At 34.7% G+C, this 18,305-nt stretch overlaps 1 protein-coding gene and 1 long non-coding RNA gene across 9 annotated transcripts in view; one reads left to right on the forward strand and one right to left on the reverse strand.

Moving 5' to 3' along the window:
* Window positions 1–18,305, reverse strand: part of KCNT2 (potassium sodium-activated channel subfamily T member 2) — a 146,371-nt gene that overhangs the window by 23,198 nt on the left and 104,868 nt on the right. For all 7 annotated transcript variants that reach the window (XM_054210800.1, XM_054210803.1, XM_054210801.1 and 4 more), the window contains 6 exons: window positions 17,218–17,447; window positions 16,311–16,527; window positions 14,911–15,016; window positions 14,461–14,633; window positions 9,041–9,175; window positions 3,696–3,807 (listed from right to left, as the gene is read on the reverse strand). In XM_054210800.1, coding sequence (XP_054066775.1) covers window positions 3,696–3,807; window positions 9,041–9,175; window positions 14,461–14,633; window positions 14,911–15,016; window positions 16,311–16,527; window positions 17,218–17,447 — 973 coding nt within the window. The remainder of the gene's footprint in view (window positions 1–3,695; window positions 3,808–9,040; window positions 9,176–14,460; window positions 14,634–14,910; window positions 15,017–16,310; window positions 16,528–17,217; window positions 17,448–18,305) is intronic.
* The window catches only part of LOC128913381 (uncharacterized), a 63,338-nt gene that overhangs the window by 9,343 nt on the left and 35,690 nt on the right, over window positions 1–18,305 (forward strand). The gene's annotated exons all lie outside the window — the stretch shown is intronic.

Genomic DNA, 18,305 nt, shown 5'->3' on the forward strand with positions numbered 1-18,305 from the left:
GGAAGACTTTACAACATTTTGGACTATGCGTTCTTAATTGCATCTGTTCTACCTTTTGTTATGAACAGATTCATTTTCTGTTGTTGATCTGGAACAGCTTTCTAAAAACCTGCCAATTCAACAGCAAAATGTGTATGCTTGTACAATTGTACAAGTACAATGTACAATTGTACAAGTACAATTGTACAAGTACAAGTACAATGCTTGTACAATTGTATTTGTACAATTTTAGAATTGTAGCTGATGTAAACCACTAGAGATCCACCTAAAATAAGACTTATACCTATTAAGAGATACCAATCTATTTTTTATAAACCATATCTCTTTATTGCTTGTTATGACTTAATGTTACTTCAAATCTCCTTAAAACCTGAATAATATTAAAAACAAAAGAAGACAGCATGCCCTATCCTTAACTGAAGTCAAAGAAAAGCAGCCTGGCTTTGTGTGTATCACTGTAAATATACTGGGACATCCCAGATAGTTTTCTGCTCATCTAACATGTTAGAGCTTTTTCCTGTGGAAGATACAAAATCACAGTATTAGTTTGATTAAAAGATAAAGGAGTTTTCATATATTTTAAAATGATCGTTTAAAGGTTTAGAATTTTTATCCATTAGTTAACACCTGCAATATTTACTTGGGAAGAAAATATTAAAAAATCATACAAAACTAAAGTGTGAATCTTATTCAAGACATTCCAAACCCTTTCTTTCAAGAAAGAGAGTGGTTGCCTCATTTTTTCTTATCTAAGACATACGGAGAAGATAAGGTTTAAGTTTAGACCATGGATGTTTTGTTTTCCTTTTCTCTGTTTTGCGAGGGCCATTGCTTTCTCCTATGTCAGTGCTAAGTTTGGTGTTCAGATTTATTTGTCTCTAAAATGAGGAAAGTTGCAGCTGCAACAACAGATGGACTTCTGATTTGCATATCTTTCTTCTGGAGTCCATTACGTTGAAAAGTCAATTTTGCATGTGTGTTTCAGTGGTACCTGAGGGCAACTTGCCTGACTTTTTTAGTCTTTCTGAAAATGAGGTGCTAAACACAGAAATAACAATCAGCTGTACATTTCACTGCATTAGGTAATTTTTACTCGAGTTTTTAATTGCCTTTCATTTTACATGAGGGAGTTCTGAAGCATCAAATGAACGACAGCACCACCTGCGAAGTGCTCCCTGCAAATGTTAAGATGAAATGAGTGGGAAATACCAACAGCAGGCATCTTCAACAGCAATGAAGAAAATGTTCTTTCTTTAAGATAATTTATCTACCTCTATTTCAGCATAGCATAGTTTGGATAGGAAGTTAATTAACTGTTCAGCTTCCAACCTATATTCACAACTTTACATTTGTACAATAAATTAATAATGATAGAGAAGAAGTTATAATATTTCTAATGATTTACAGAACCTTTGCTGGAAAAATGAAGGAGCTGATGTAAAGCAAGAAAGATAAAAACCCTGGTTTCACTGCATTGAAGTAGACAGGCTACCGCCCACAAGAGTATTCCAGAAGTAACTGTAGACACCACATACTGGGAAAGCTGTTAGTATTCTGCTGTTGGTTACAGTACACCAAGGAACTAAGTTAGGTTGGAAGACGGTCTTGAAGGCACTATCCAGCTGTTGGCACTTGTTGCCCTGAATAAACTGTCAATGCATGATTCCAGCCAGTTCCAGCTTATTCTTCGTGAAGTTACCCTTGAGGGAGGGAGTGCTGAAATGGAGGAGCCACACGTGCAAATCTTAATGGCTACTGGTGTAATCCAAATGAAGATGTGCCTCCCACAGCAAACTGCTCCTCTCTTTATGCAACAACTATTATCTAGCTTCCTCACAGTTCTCCATTTTATGTATTTATCAAAATACCACTTAAATAAGACTAGGCCTTTGTTGTATTTCAGGCAAAGGTCAACAAATCACAAAAGATCACCCAGATATTTATATCTTGTGGTCGAAATGTAGGCATGATAGTCAACTGAGTAAAAGATTGACTTCTAATACAAATCCTATCTCATCTAGACAGGCTGAATTTTTGCAGAATTCGGTTCTTGTGTAAGAAACTGGGAGATGGCCTGTGAGGATAAGCTTGTATGAAAGGCTTTTTTCCATTAAATATGTTACAATTAACGATGTGAACATTATACAGTAAATAGTGAAATATCTGAAATTCAATGAAACATCTGAAATCCAAAAATCTAAGAAATTTGCCCTACGGCTAGGAAATGGAAATTAGATGCTAATTGTGTATAATGATAATGATTTTAACATGAATTGAAATTTCCTAAGATACGTAAGATATCTGAGGCGAAGAGACTGGGAGGCTACATGAAAGAACCTAGCAATAATATCTAGATTGATAGCAAGGGGAAAAAGAGATGACTGGAGTCAAAGATCTCTGTTTCTGAAGACTGGCACAGTGATATTATTTGTCTTACTCTCATAAACTCAGAAAATGGCCTGAAAGATCATGAAGGTGATACTGTAAGTTTTGTGGACTGCAGACACAGGTGGGTCAGATCACCAAAGAAGATCTGTGAAAAAGAGGATTGTCCTTGAATTTACCAAGTAAAGCAGATGCACAATGTTACTTCATATGTTCCATCTAATGTTTTAGCAATAGTATTTTGGACAAGCAAATTAAATTAAACTTATCTCCATCTGTCCTCCCTGTTCCACAGCTTGAAAATGCCAACACGTGCACTAGAATATGAAAGTCTTATCTAGCATTTAAGTAGTGTTACTATTCTTACAGTCACTAGGACTGCCCTTCAACAGAGAACGATTGCTGTTATCATGGAGTGGTTTGGGTTGGAAGGGACCTTAAAGATCATCTAGTTCCAACCCCCCTGCCATGGGCAGGGACACCTCCCACTAGACCAGGTTGCTCAAAGCCCCATCCAACGTGGCCTTGAACACCTCCAGGGATGGAGCATCCACAACTTCTCTGGGCAACCTGTTCCAGTGTCTCACCACCCTCAGAGTAAAGAATTTCTTCCTCATATCTAATCTAAATCTACCCTTAGTTTAGAATCATTAGTCCTTGTCCTATCGCTCCACTCCCTGATCAAGAGTCCCTCCCCATCTTTCCTGTAGGCCCCCTTTAAGTACTGGAAGGCTGTACTTTCTAGGTTGAACAACCCCAGCTCTCAGCCTGCCTTCACAGGAAAGGTGCTCCAGCCCTCTGTTCTCAAACTGTCACAGTAATGCAAACACCCCATACAGGTACATGGAATATAGAATATGTAATTATAATGTCCATAAAGAATATTTAATTACAGTGCCTTTAAAGTGAATTGGAATAAAAAATGCATTATAATAAAAGCTGCATATGTTTTAAGTGTTAGTCAATTAAATATTTTCCACATTAATTGCCTGTGGCAGCCTCTTGGAAAACCACATTAACTCTGAATATTCTGTTATCCAAAAATATTCAATTTTCCTTGAGCAAATTCTGTGTCCACCTCTGTCCAGAGGGCGGGTGGATTAATATTATATTGTAAAGTGATTGAACTCAAATCTAACTTAATTCTTAAATGAGAGTAGAATTTGGAAAAAGTAATCTTTTACATTAGCTCTGCAACCATAAAATCATTTCACTGTTTCCCCTTGTTTTGAAAGCATTGTTAGAAAATCAGAAAAAGTGTTAAAATTATAACATTTAAATTGGGGGCGGAGGAAGGCAAATCTACTTACCTTTTCTAGTTTGGATAGAGCAAGAGAATAGCAGTCTTTGGCTCTGAACTGCATGAATCTCATATTGGCTGGGTGAGTTAGTTCTGTAATAATGCTTAGGCTTGAGAACAACCTGTATTTTAAAAGAATGTAACAGTTATACTTCTAATTATACCAATTCACGAATGTAAGGCTTTACATAATGCTACAGCTTGTGCTCATGTCCATGTTTTTAACGAAGTGCCTGAAGCCTGTGGTGTTTTCCTGGCGCAATGAAATGCTGGTGTAATAGCAGAGGAAACTACAAAACATTCTATGTAGAATTCACAAAGCAACAAACGTACATTAAAGGTTGTGCTTATAATACATTTTAATGCTAGAAAGGAACCATGTAATTTCATTAACAGAGATTTAATTTAATTTAGTAATTTCTGAAATGACACAAATCTTTAGGAAACAACAAAAAGTGCAAAACTATATAGCCTGCACTCACTGTCCTGTTGCATGTAAACTACCATTTTATTAGAATTGGCTTATGTACTGTTTACATTTGATTTTTTTTTTTGAGTTCTGTTTGTATGCTCTGTGTCCACAGAGTGGACAACGTAGATGAAAATTGACACTTCTTGGGAGTTGCTAAGAAAATCATAGAATCCCAGAATTGTATGCTTTTGTATACTTATGTTCTCGCTTTGAAATATTTACATACACAAAATATTTATAAGTTAACGCTAATGCAGGCTTCCAATAATAAAAAACAGTGAAGAAGGTTTAACTCTGATTTGGCTGAATTACACAGATTTTCATGAGGCAGACTAAAGAGCCCTTCTCCAGCCCTCAGGACTCTAAGAACTAGAAAGAAATTTGTAGTTTATGCTATGCAAATACTAAACAACTTTGAATCAATTAATATTTGAGTATTTCCTCTACACATTAGTGTCAGAAAATGAGATGTGCATTTGTAATCTTTTCTGCTGATCCTGAAAGCACTTATCTACATGTGACAATAGATAATTGTAGTACTAATGACATCATTAGCGTGTCTTCTCTTTCATTCAGATAAAAATTTAAGTGGGTTTCTTGAAAGCTGAATTTAGTAAGTTAGTGTCAAATGGAATCCAATGTACCTTTTTGCAAGTCTTTAGTCTCTTTCCCTCACTTTTGTAGGGAGGAACTTCACTGAAATGCCAATTCAAGCAGAGCCTAAATGTGGGGAAACGTACATCAAAACTATCTGCCAGTACATGCTAATGTCATATTATTGCAATATAGTTTCCTAGGTCTGATGCCAAAATGTAGACTGGTGATGACCACATGATCCCAAACTTGTTCTGAACAGATGACCATGTGATGGCAGAAATGCTAGCCGTTCTTATGTTAGCAGTTATCATGTCAAATGTTAAATGTGATCATATAAGGAAAAATGGACTTGGAAAACTGGGTGAGAATGTGAATCACCTAACAATGACCATTTGTGTGCACTGTAGTTTGAAAAGCATTGTGCATGCTCAGCAATTTCTGTACCTTTTTAGCTCTCACAGTCAGACTTTGATACAAACTCTGAGTGGTGCAGTATTGTTACACAAAGTCTACTTATGTTCTACTAAAGACTAAGCACTTAGGGAATGGAGTCTACATACATATATTAAATACATGATAACCACACCCTTGAGATACAACTGTGGTACACCTTCACTTGTATGCTATGTGTTATAAAAACCTGTGAAGTGCTCATGAAAATTGAAAAAAATACTGGTAATATCACGCTTGTGGGTATGAACTTGTATTTATTCGGTAGCTTAACAAATATGTTAAAGTTCTGAGGAAGGAGAATAAATTTCCTGTGCATTAATTCTGTATCATGTAGCATAGAATTACGTAAGCTTCTGCTGGCTGGACATTTTCTTGTATTGGTCTATTAAAGAACAGGCATTCATATTTGACAACTAACAATATAACATTCAGAATCAAGAGTAACAGGAAATTAAAAGCTGATGATAAAATATACACAATTTACAGGGAAAAAATGCAGGTTACTAGGTTTTGATTAAAGATGGGTTTAGTTTTTAACCAAGATATGAAAACTGATTTGTATTAGAAAATCAGTTCCAAAGCTGGTATTGGTAAAATTAATTATTTTACTTATGAGTGCCTTTTGGCGGAAATAGGGGAAATGACTTCCCAGGTAGTCAGGGCCAGATTGCCTCTTGCCCTGGGTGGGGGCACACTGCCCACAAGCTTTCGGTACTGGAGAAGGGTAATTCTGTGCAAAGATCCCTCTTTTCTGTCCCATTGCGGTAAAAAAGGACTGGATGGGGTGGAGAAACCCCTAATCAGCCTGATGGAAGACATGGTTTGCTGTTGACTGGTATTTGGAAATCAGACAAGCAACAGATATATTTAGTTCTTTCCTGAACCAAAAAGATAAACCAAGAAAACAATGTAATTCCATCATAACACCTCATTTGGTTTATCCATAAATTGGTGCTATTAGATACCAGCCAAACTATGGACTTATTAGGTGTACTGCTGTCAACAAGCTTCTTGCAGTATTTGAAACAGCCTTCAAGATGTTAGCCAACAAAAACTCAAGAACAGGGCCTCCCAAACACCAACATTTAAAGCCATTAATTAACAGAAAGCAAGAGTAAACCTAAATACTCCTTTTAGTACAGACCTATTGCCTGAGGAAACCCACTATTTTTCTGAGGTGGACTTAAAATTGTCAATAGGGACTCAATCGTTGGCTTCATATTTCATGTTAAAAAGTGAAAAGCATCTCTAGGACACAGTACAAAACTAGTAATTTCTCCTTGTACTTTTAAACTACGCTAACTTGTTCTTTCCCATCCAAAGGATTAAAGATTTCCTTTCTTAGTCAGTGTGACCATTTGAGTCACACTTCTTTACTCCTTTTAACTATAATTAAGTCAGATAAGCTAGTGTTGTGTCACAGTTTTAATTGGTATGGAACAGTTTCTAGCCTTAAAGGTGTTAATAACTCAGTCTTTATAGATAGTGTATCTGTCTTCTAAAGTGTAGGGGGGACACACTCTTCTGGCAAAGCAAGACTGTTAATTTATCTAAGTCAGGGGATAATGTCAGAACAGGTATATGAGAACTCGCAACCTGGGCCAAAGAGTACTGCAGCACACTTACATCACTTTCTCAGGCCTGTCCACTATGCTTAATGAGGTCAGCTGATCCGAGTCAGTCAAATCTGTGAGGTTCAGATTAGCCTGTATTTGAATAATTTCAATCTGTGAGACTTAAATGGAATCTTCTTCATTGATGTGACATCTTTGAGAACAGTATATATTAGCAAAACTCCATTGGTTTAAAATCCTTCTTTAACGCTACAGTTTGTGCTTAGAGCTTTTTCTGATATTATTAGCTACTATTAAGTAATGAAAAACCTTTAAAGATATTTTTAAAGTTAATTTACAAAACTTTTTACCTTGGTGCAATGAATGTAGTTTACACTGTAGAATTGGAAAATGCCACTACCTTATGTCTCTTCCCAAAGCCTACTTATTTCTACAACTTTTACATAATATAAAAATGAAGTGAATTTATTGTACGTGTTCTAGAGAAAAAAAAAATTATACAACACACCAATACACTACTTGCAAAATTTACAAAGTTTCCTGAAAAAGTATTGTTAAGTCTTAAACCAAGATATTTATTCTGATTTCTTTTGATATTTGTAAAAAGTACGTAGTTCATACATGAGTTAAAGCAGCCATCTAGTTGTAAGCATCATGCAAGACAACTGAAAAATTATATAGTAAATTCTAGTTGGGTACCTATAGTACATAGTGTACTATGATGATGTTTATTTTTCTTTTTAGTATCTTATTAAGTAGAATGCAACTATGGGAAAAATAAATTTGTACTTTGTAAGTTTTATTTTTTTATTTAACTCATTTTTCTCTTTTATATTCTCTTTTATATTTATATTCTCTTTCATATTACCCCACAGATTTGATTGACTCAGATCAGCTGACCTCATTAAGGGTAGTGGACAGGCCTGAGAAAGTGATGTAAGTGTGCTGCAGTACTCTTTGGCCTAGGTTGCCAGTTCTCAAATACCTGTTCTGACATTATTCCCTGATTCACATAAATTAATAATCTTGCTTTGCCATATAAATGCCATATATATGCTTTGACATGACATGTCAAAACCTCAGTGAGACTACCTTGCACAATATGGTCAAGAGTAGAGTTGAATGATGCACAGATTAAGTTCAATTACAGTTTCTAAATTAATTTTAGGTGTGACTATAAAAAACACACACCTGTGCTAGTATTGGATACAAATTCAAAAACTCAAAGTTAGAAAAAGGCAGAACTAAAGTTTCTCGTCAACACAGATTTTGCCTCTTTTGAGCACATGCAGAAATGTTCTCAGCATTTAACTGCATTCTCATACATGGCTGCATTTAAAAAAATCTCCATGGAAACACTTATGTGTTCTAATGAGCTTGGTTTTCTGAAACACTGTCAGATTCAAGATACTTTTGCTATGCATCTCTCTCCAGTCTTACGTGGAAGGCTTGACACAGAAGAGGGCAGCAATATTGAATGATATTGAATCTTCTAGGGAAGGACTGAATTTTGTCCAGGTTGTGTTTTTTGTTAAGAAAATAACTTTTTTCACAGTTTAAAAGGACAGGTATCTTTTGATACTTATTGAATCAAGACATTTAATATGAAGCGAGGCTTTAATCACAAGAGGTTCTCAAGTGAACAGGAAACCTCAGTGTGTTTAGTTCTTTATCACAGCACTGCTTTCTCAGCCTCTTTTCTACACTGATAATTTTTTCAGTCTGTATTCAGTTATTTTTTCATGACTCTTAGAATGTTGTTGTCATATGCAATGTTGCATTCATGAGCCTGAAAACCTAATTTTTGTTCACAACTAAATATTCAAAATGTGAACACTTCCCACTAACTTCATAGTGATGCATTGCTTACTTTTTAGCATTAGAAGGATCTGCCTTTCATACTGGCTTTAGCATTACTGTGAGAAGACTGCTGCAGTGGGGAAAAATTTCTTTTCTTAACTATCTTTAGTCCTAAGTCTTCTTTTCCTTCCTGCAAACCTGACAGTTGACTTTTAAAATGATCATTCAGGTTTGGGATGCCTGGAATTTCATATGAGATTTCAAGAGAATACTTCAGGATTCTGAGTGTATTGCTAAGCAAGGTGGGAAAAAGTTTGCCCACATAATACACAAATTCATATAAGGGAAAACTTAAGTAGAAGAAGGAAAAAAAAATTATATTTTTTTATCTGAGAACAAAAGGCATTAAGTATTTCACAATTAATGAGGATGTATAGACAGATTGCAAATATGCCTTACCTAAAGAGCGTTTGAACATTTACAATAGTCTTAGCATCTGCCATGTAGTCTTCCTCGGCACTCATTGTACTTTCTTTGTCGACCACCACCATATTAGCTGCAAAGGTGACCCCACATCTTAATAAGTCATCTAGGCTTTTGTGAAGAGAAAGAGGGAGAAAGAAACAAGCAACTTAAAGATGGAACACTTAAAAGGTTAGGGATGGTTGGAATTTGCAGATCACAGGGTGAGTTGCTCGTTCCCTTCATCTCCATGTACATATCATCACGTCTAGTATAATCATCTACACCAAGTATATCATCTCAATTAATTGATAGAATATGAATAATTATTTTTCTTGGAGTCATATAGAATGCACTTCAGTAGGCTGTTACAGTGCCTCTCCTTTTGCTAAAATGATAAATTTATTTCAACTTTTTAGAATAAGCCTTTAACAATTCCTTGGAAAGACAGTATGTCGTTACATGCTGCAACAACTTGCTTCATTGCAGTTACTTTTGGCAATAAACAGACACAAATAAATGCTTTGGGGTGCTCTTTCCCACAATTACATTTCAGTTTCAAAATGCTAATAAGTGTTCTACCAGGACATCCAACACATTACTTTTTTAGGTTAATCTATGAGTTGGAGTGTTGTCGTGATGCTTTTAGGAGCAGCAGTACATCAGTAAAACTCTGCACTCTGCTGGATGGTATTTCCTGGGAAGCCTGACCATAGAAAACACTCGAAGAGACCAGACTTACAGTTCTCATCATGCCTCTTATAGCCTTGTTTCCAAAATGAAGCATGTTTCAGTTGTTTTAACAATATTTTCCACAGAAATGAAGTACATTTTCAAAAGTTTAGAAAGGACTTTTCTGTAATGATAAAGACTGCTAGGAACCTAGCAATTTTTAAGTGAAAATAAGAAGAAAGGGTGAATTTCATGGTTTCCAAGGGAAATTGGAAAACTAAATTTTTGCATCATTCTGTTTACTTCCAAGGTGAAAAGCCATTTTGTCATTATAATTGCTTCTCATTTGGCAATCTATAATATCAATTGTCTTAAGTGTCCTGATACAGTTTTTCTTTTCCGTAATGATGTTTTCAGGTTCCTGAGTTGATGTAACCTATTATAAATTCTTTTTGAACTTTTGGGTAAGGAAACCTGTACAAATTTGTGGTATTTATTTTACATCTTATAGATAGTCTTCCAAAACAAATACAAAATATAATTCTTTTTGAAACTCTGCATATCCCCAATTGTTGAGTACAGCAAAAGAAAGGCTGTACTTAGATGATCTATACCAGCAACTTCAGTGCACAAGCAGAACTCTGAACTTTCTCTGAGTAATTTGTATATCTGTGTTTTCAGTCTTTCAGTTGATCCTTGAAAACAGCAGCATACTCTGAAATACCCAGATTTTCTGCATTTCAACGTTTCACAAGCTCAACAGCTATTCTTATTTTAGCAGTTGCATACAGCTGATTTGTGGAGAATTTAAAAAATCCTAATTTAGTAGTAGTATAATTCTAGTTCTCAGGTACTTCTAGCTATAGATTTCTTAATACTGAATAGATTTCTTCACAACTGTGAAGTCTCTTCAGTTACAGATCTCAAATGATTTATGCCTGAAGCTTGTAGAACAGATATCTACTACTTGATGACATATTTTGATGAAGTTCACCCCAGCTACGAATTTTGGTAAAGCTGTTTTTCTGCAGGCCATCCACTTCTAACAAAAACGAGTAGTAATGAGATTAATTCCTTCGGTGAATTTCTCTCTAGGATGATGGCATTTCATGCCAGGTGACCAAATGACAAATATGTTAGATACTCAAAGGCAGTAGCTGTCACTTTGGGAATTTATTCTATACCTATTAAATAAGAAAGGAAACTTTGCATATTTGACATTGTAGTTCTTAGCTAAAGATGATTAACTTCTGTTAATTGTACATGATTTGAAAACATGTTTAGGAAAACACAGGGAATAAGTATGAACTAGATTTTTTAAAAGTATTGTTATTGATGCAAACAGATGTGAAAAAAACCCCCTGTGAAATATGATTGGTTGTTGTATTGTCATAAAGATGTAGATACACTTGTATTGTCATAAAGATGCAGAAGCTTATGCTAGTATTACTGTTAACTGTAGAACTCTGTATAATCACTTATTTCAAAGACCAGACAATTAATTTTTTTTTATGAACTCAGTTCTAAAATCAACAAAAAACCTCTAGGGAGGTATTTAGTAATTTCCTTTTCAAAATAAACTCAGTAAATTTAATTGAAGTTTAATTTTCCATGTTAATAAAAACAGGTTAATATCTTTGGGTTATTAATTACTTTGGACAGTTTAAGTCAATTCAATTATTCTGTTGGTATGAATTCTTTCTATAATTGTTGTGGAATTAAGAGCTAAGAAAGAGCTAGTAGGTATTAACAACCCAAGACACTTTATTGGTCTAGAGGAAGAAATGTAGAAAGTGAAAAATATTTCTGTAGATTCTTTGCTTTGCAAATCCCACCACGATTATGGTATTGCCAAGGTAAATCTGTATCACTACTATAAGTCATTTTAAAGCCCTTGTTACAACAGGTCGAGATGGAAAAATGTTGAATCTTCAGAATTGTCATTGAAAAAGCTGGATTCTGTTAATTCAGGACAGGAAATAAATTTTCTGTTTTCTACCTGGGGAACGAGTATTATGGGCTTGTACCCCCAACTCAGTTTAGGTATGTAATGAAGCAAACCATTTTCTTCTTTAAATTGACACTCTACACACAGGAGTTTGCTCAAATGCTAATGAGGCCTCGCTCTTCTCTTGTTTCTGCCTGATTTTTACATTAATCTATGTTGCTAAACCTAGGTATGCAAATATATATATTAGCAGGGATGAAGACAGAAATGTAGGAGTAGGTGATATTTTAAGTAGCGGAAGATGAAGACTGTTGGACGCATTTTGAGACTGTCTACGTTCTGAGCTATCTTTACAAAACCCTAGTCAGTAAACCCAAACACATTGTAACTGAGTATAGAATGAGACTAGAATCAGGGCTATAATCTGGCGATTTGTAGAAACATCTTAATGCACCTAAATAGGTGTTAATCTTATGTTTTTGAAGATATTAATGTGTGTTCCCTGACACGTTTCACTAATGATATCCTTTATAAGTCAGAAATTTGAAATCCCAAATTATAGCACACAGACACAAACCACGCATGCAAAAAGATCATCTTCAAGTACAACACACATTTAAACATGCAATGACGATACACACAACAAACCACTGAGCACTACAATGTTAAGTTATTTCACCTACTTGTCGATAGAGCCCACCATGTAGTAAACCATTGGAAACCAACAGATTGCATCCAGAAAATGCATATCTGGCCTAAGCAGCAGATGGGATTACAAAATGAAACACAATATCACAACAGCAGCATCTCTTCTAAAATATTTCAATAAACTGGTAGCTTTTTTTAAAAAAATAACTTTTTTAAACTTTGGCAGTATAATATCAGTTTAAACGGGAAATAGGTTTGCAGAAAGCTGTGAATCAACAGTTTGCTGTGATCATAAAGGATGATGATAATTAACATGCTTATATTAATAAATGCACTTCTTAAATCAGAAATTTTATGGCACAGGACAATTCCAAATATTAAATGACTGATGTCAAAAACACACTACGAAGTTATACTGCAATGCATGACTCCAGACTAAACAGTGAGGATTTTTAATTAAAATGTGAAGTGGAAACCCAATCATCATTTGGTTTTTGTGCCAACAGCTCCATTCAAGTCAACGAGACAGTCATAGATGAAACCTTATTTTTAAAATGGAATGTGAAAACTAAGATAGTGTATTTTATTGTAATGTTTCTTTAATAATAAATTTTACTGTGTTTCTTCTTACATACCAAGAAACACTGGAAATCTTAAAACACATGTGATGTGTAGATATCAGAATAAGTAATAAATTGCCTTGATAAATAAAGAAAATAGGAATATAACAACAATGCATATATGTGTTCAACAAAGGTGGCTGAATTCCTAAGTCCAATGAAATAAATTACAAAATCCCAATTGACTTGAATGGTAGCCTGAATTCCACCTCATGCACGTAGGAAAAGCACGCTGGCTTTCCCGCTAGCTTCTGTAGGCCCATGAATGATGGCCTTTCGGAGGAGTCACTGCAAATGCTGTGTAGAGAGAGACAACACTAAGGGTATTAGTTTAATTAGCAACCATAGCTTTTACTTTATGCTAATAAAAAGTGGGTTTAGCCATAAAATGTCACAACAGTAAAACAAATGAACTCAGGCACTGTGCTGGAAAAGAGAACATGCACTAGAGGGCGCTGTATGATCACATCTTTAATCTTAAACGGGTTGCAACTCAGAAGTCCATTAGCCTAATTCAGGCTTTTACCAATTTGTGTAATTTACTCTATGCCATAGCATGTACATAAAAAAGCTTCTGTTTTGAAAACACAGGTATGTAGCGCTTCACTAAAGAGCCGTCTGAGGTAAAAGTGGGAGACTTCACGGCAGGCCTTTGTATAATAAATTACTTAAACTAGAACATATATATGCACAGAGAAGCGTCAGCCTGCAATCAGAACATATAAGAAATTTCTGCTGCTGTCATTTCTTTGACTTGTATTTTTTGTATACAGCTAGCCTTCATTTTTTGTCTTCTAAATTGATTTTTAAGTACTTGAGCAGTATCAAAGTGTTGCAAAAAAACCCCAAACCCAAGTCTCTTTCATTCGTTGTCAGATTATAAATGAATCAGTCTTGCCACAGAAGAATTTGTCTGAAATTCTAAACAGCTAATGCAAGAAAGGCTAACAATTCCAGCGATCTCCAGACAGATACGGTAGTAACAACAATATTGCAGGTTTTAATTTTCTTCCATGACTTTATAGAATTGTAGACAAAGAGTGTGGGGGATGTCCTACTGGCTTAAAGAACTGTTTATCTCAGAGTCTAAAATTATTAAAAATATACCTAACTGGTCCAGGCTACTAAGTGCCTTGTGTTAAGTAGGTTAGTGTTGTCTGAAGTGCTGTCATGTAGCTGTGAAACTGTTACAGTTTGCTTTTTATAGTGTTTATGAAGTTATTTAATTTTAACAGTAATATTCACATTATTTTGCGTACTTTTAAGAAATACTTAGCTGAAACATTGGCCATGAAGAATAAGGACATTTAAATTCACTATGGCCATTTACAGTCAATAACAAGTCAATTTTCTATATATGACAGTGAACATAAGGTATTACTCTTGGCATCAAATTTTCTCAAAGATAAATGTGCCATAATGTTTTTGATTTTAAGTTGGCTGTGTGAAGAGTGATCATCTACTGAAGTAATGGTAAAATGAGATTAAAAGGTATCACGAAAAAAAATATAAAATTAAAAACTACTTACGGGTTATCCAGGAGTAATACAATGGGATTTAGTTCTTTCTTAGGTCGATAATAAGCTCGGAGTGGAACAATAAAGTTATATAAGCCATTTCCAGCAGTTTCTGCTGCAACTATAATCAATTTATTTTTGAATCCATAGGCTTTGGCATCTTCATAGTAGTTATGTTGGCATCCCTAAAAGCAAAATAAGAAACAAGTTCAGTGGATATGAATAAAGAGATTTAGCTGTGACATTAAAGGGTTTTACCATTAGAGAATTGTATCAGACAACCTGATATAAACCTGATCAGGCATAAACAAACTCTTGGTGATGAAAAGGATGAGAAAACATATTATAGCTCAGTAAGTGCTGAACAAACTCATCTCTAAGTGGAAACCAGAATTTAACTCTGTTCAGATGCAAGGGACAAACAAGAACGCAGTTTTATCCAGTAACAGAAACTCCCCTTACCTTATCTAGTCTTAGACAACAGAATGGTACTTTTTCATGCAGAAGATGACAAAATGTGGGAGAGCTTCCAATATATGGAGAGTAAGGAGGATAGCCTTTGGCATACCTAGGAGAATAGAACAAGCATTTTTCAGTATAGCTAATTACTGAAAAGCAGTTGACTATGCAACTATTTTATGGGATGTTTATACCTATGTCTAAGTTTTGCAGTTATCTGTAGACTAGCAGAGTCAAGTGCATGAAATGAATTATGTTTAATAAGGGTTAAAAGAATATATTTTATAGTTTTGACCAATTCGATACAATTTAGTGGAAGCCATCATGCTTTTGTGGACTAAAAGCATTTTGCTTGGGTTTTTGGATCATAGTGTGCTGTCCTGGTGTATTGGAGGCAGGCAGTGGAAACTTCTATGGAAGGAAAAAAAGGAAGGAAAGAAAATAGAAAGAATTGTGGTACTTCTGCGCTTCCTTCCCCATTTTTCTTTCAAACACATATCAAGAATGAGTGAGGTCATTACCTTCTTGCTTTAATAACATACTTTCAACATGGCTGGAAGAAATTTTAAATGGCAAATCCTCTTGCTGATGAGATGAAATTTCTAATTTGCATTAGTTTTTAATATGAGACCTTTTAAATCCTGGTATTTCAGACTGTAGATTTAAGATGACTTGCTGTATTACTTTTTTAGTTGAAGCTTTATGATCTTCCCTGGGGCTTCTCATGCTTGCCACTGCTGGAGATGGGAAACTGTGCTAGGTGAGCCACTGGTGTAATGGTGTATTTCAGTTTTAATGTCCCTGTCAGTAATCCCAATAAACACAACTGCTTATCTGCATGGCAGTTACAGGATTGAATCTTCTGGTTTTATCTGAGTAACGCATCATTACTTTCAAGAATTTTAAATTAGATGTAATAATTTTGTTTCCTACTGCTTTTTTTATCATTCCCACATTTTGAAGTCAGACACCTAGCCCCAGTGTTCAACGAGCCTGTTGAATGATCTGATCATCACTGCATTCTCAGGACAGAAATACTGTTTGTTTTGTTCATAAATTAGTTGAGTCCTGTCTTTATAACTACAGAATGTAAGAAAAATGGTCATAAAAAATGTTATTAAAAAAGTACAATACAAAACTGGATCTTTATAACTGAGTATAGAAAATCAGCAGCAAATGGAGGAGTTAATCTGGTGGGGTTTTTTTATTTCAAAATAGGCATAACAGCATTCTGCTAAGAGACAACAGCATTTCATAAAAGGGAGTAATTCCCTAATTAGCCTTTATGGGTCTTGCTAGCTACAACTGCTTGGATTCGCCTCCATGTCAAAAAATTATCCATTCTGCTTATGTAATATTATCTTTTCAAATTATGTTGTTTATTTTATATTTGATATACATACTCTAAGCCTGCAGAGACTTCATCATCTGATGGGGTAGTTTCATCTTCTGACTGGTCACTGAGCAGGTCACAGGTCTGCAGTGAGGATGAGTCTGCAACTTCCAAAACAGGTGCTATGCTGGGCCGTCTGCCCTCTTTACCTCCCTCGGAAGGAAGAGCTAGTGTAGGTCCGCTGGATGTTCGGCATCCTGTATCTTGTAAATCAATAGCCACTGTCCCTGAAGTAGCAGTGAAAGCACTTTTTCAATGTGGTTGTCAAAACATTTTAATGAGATTCACATATTTAGTGGAGATTACCTGACTACATGGCCAAAGAATGAAGGGCCATGTGTTTATTATTATAATGTGTTTATTACATTAAACTATAACAAATATTTAAACTATGCCTGAAGAAGCCTTTTCCTTCAAATTAGCACTTTTTCTGACCATTAATAAATATTTTCTTGTCAACTACTTTTTTAAAATCGTACTTGATGTAATTAATCCATATTTACATCAACAACCTGTAGGTTTTTATTGAGAAAAAGAATTTTTTCTAATTAAAGAAGCTTATGAAAACTCATTACAAACAGCCAGTTATGAATGACAAAGAAATTACCCATGTGATTTTCCCAGTTGCTTTGCTTTGCCTACATTTTATTATTACTTTTTTACACAACAGTCTTAAGTGGTTTAATTCCATATTGTCAAGTAAAAGAAAAACATAACCAAATTCCATTGGTTTTGGGTTGTTGGGGTTTTTTTTGAAAATACAAGGGCAAGTGTTTAATGTTTTTTCTTTCCACACACTATTATAATGTCTTACATATTAATTAAAACTACAATTTTAGGAATACGCTGTTAAAAGCTTTAAAATGCACTATTCAGTGAATAAGAATATGTTGTGAGGCTTTGTTTTTTTTACTTACCCATGCTGGCTATTATACTGTGTACTGGTAACCTAGAAGCTCCATGATAAGATAACTTTGATTCATGTTTTTTTCTATGCTTTTCGTGCTTCTTAAAAGCAGAATTCTCTTCTTTGGTGATATTTATATAAAAGCATATATCTGTAGAATTCATGATATATCGAGGACCTGGATTCAGCAAAATGTTTTTGTTATCTTCCTTTCTAACACCAATCAGACAGACTCCAAACCTTAATTGGAAAAGGAAAGGCATGGTTCATTTTGCATAGTCCCATATACACTAGAATTTCCACTGTCAAAAATGAACCTCCAGTATGTTGTTACATTTTGCAGATTATGAACATTTGCAGATTTTTGGATGACAAATATATTTGAAAAATATTATCTCCTAAATAGGCCACTTCTGATCAAGCAGTTTTTACGATCTCATGAATCCCTAGGCATTTGAATCTAGCGTTTTTCTTAATCCCCATAATATTCTTCTAATGTTGTTCCAGTTGATTTTTTTTCTATCAATCAGATGTATAGTGCCTTCTGGGAAAATATTAGTAGAAGGATGCGTATATAATATGAAAAAGTATTCATCATGTTAAATTATTCCATAATTCATATGTAATGGAAACCATTTTCAGAATTCATTTTTGCAATTCATTCCTAGAAATTAATTTGATTAGTGATAGAAAATAAGGAATTAAAGCAAAAAAAAAAATCTTTGTCTCACTTACGAAGTATGAGAATAAACTCAGTGTTCAGGGTTTGATATATGTTCATTTTGTTAAATATATACGAACATACATGATTTGTGTTCAGTTTGTATATTCACCTCACAGAGCAGCACTGAATAAGTGATGCATGATCTGGAACCTAAAGAAGATAGGTAAGCATCTAACAGAAAAAATACGGGTTTATTTTGAACAGTCACCAGAACATAGCATGCATCATCTTTAAATTGAACATTTTGCATGAAATGAACACACCACAAAGGAAGACAGATTTCCATCTGACTCCTAATGAAATAAATTTTAAAAAAATACACTAACACCCTCCCACTGTCCCTTTTCTAGGTTGTTTTGGACATGGAAAGGGAC

The sequence above is a fragment of the Rissa tridactyla genome, chromosome 8, assembly GCF_028500815.1.
Source record: "Rissa tridactyla isolate bRisTri1 chromosome 8, bRisTri1.patW.cur.20221130, whole genome shotgun sequence".
Taxonomy (NCBI): Eukaryota; Metazoa; Chordata; class Aves; order Charadriiformes; family Laridae; genus Rissa; species Rissa tridactyla.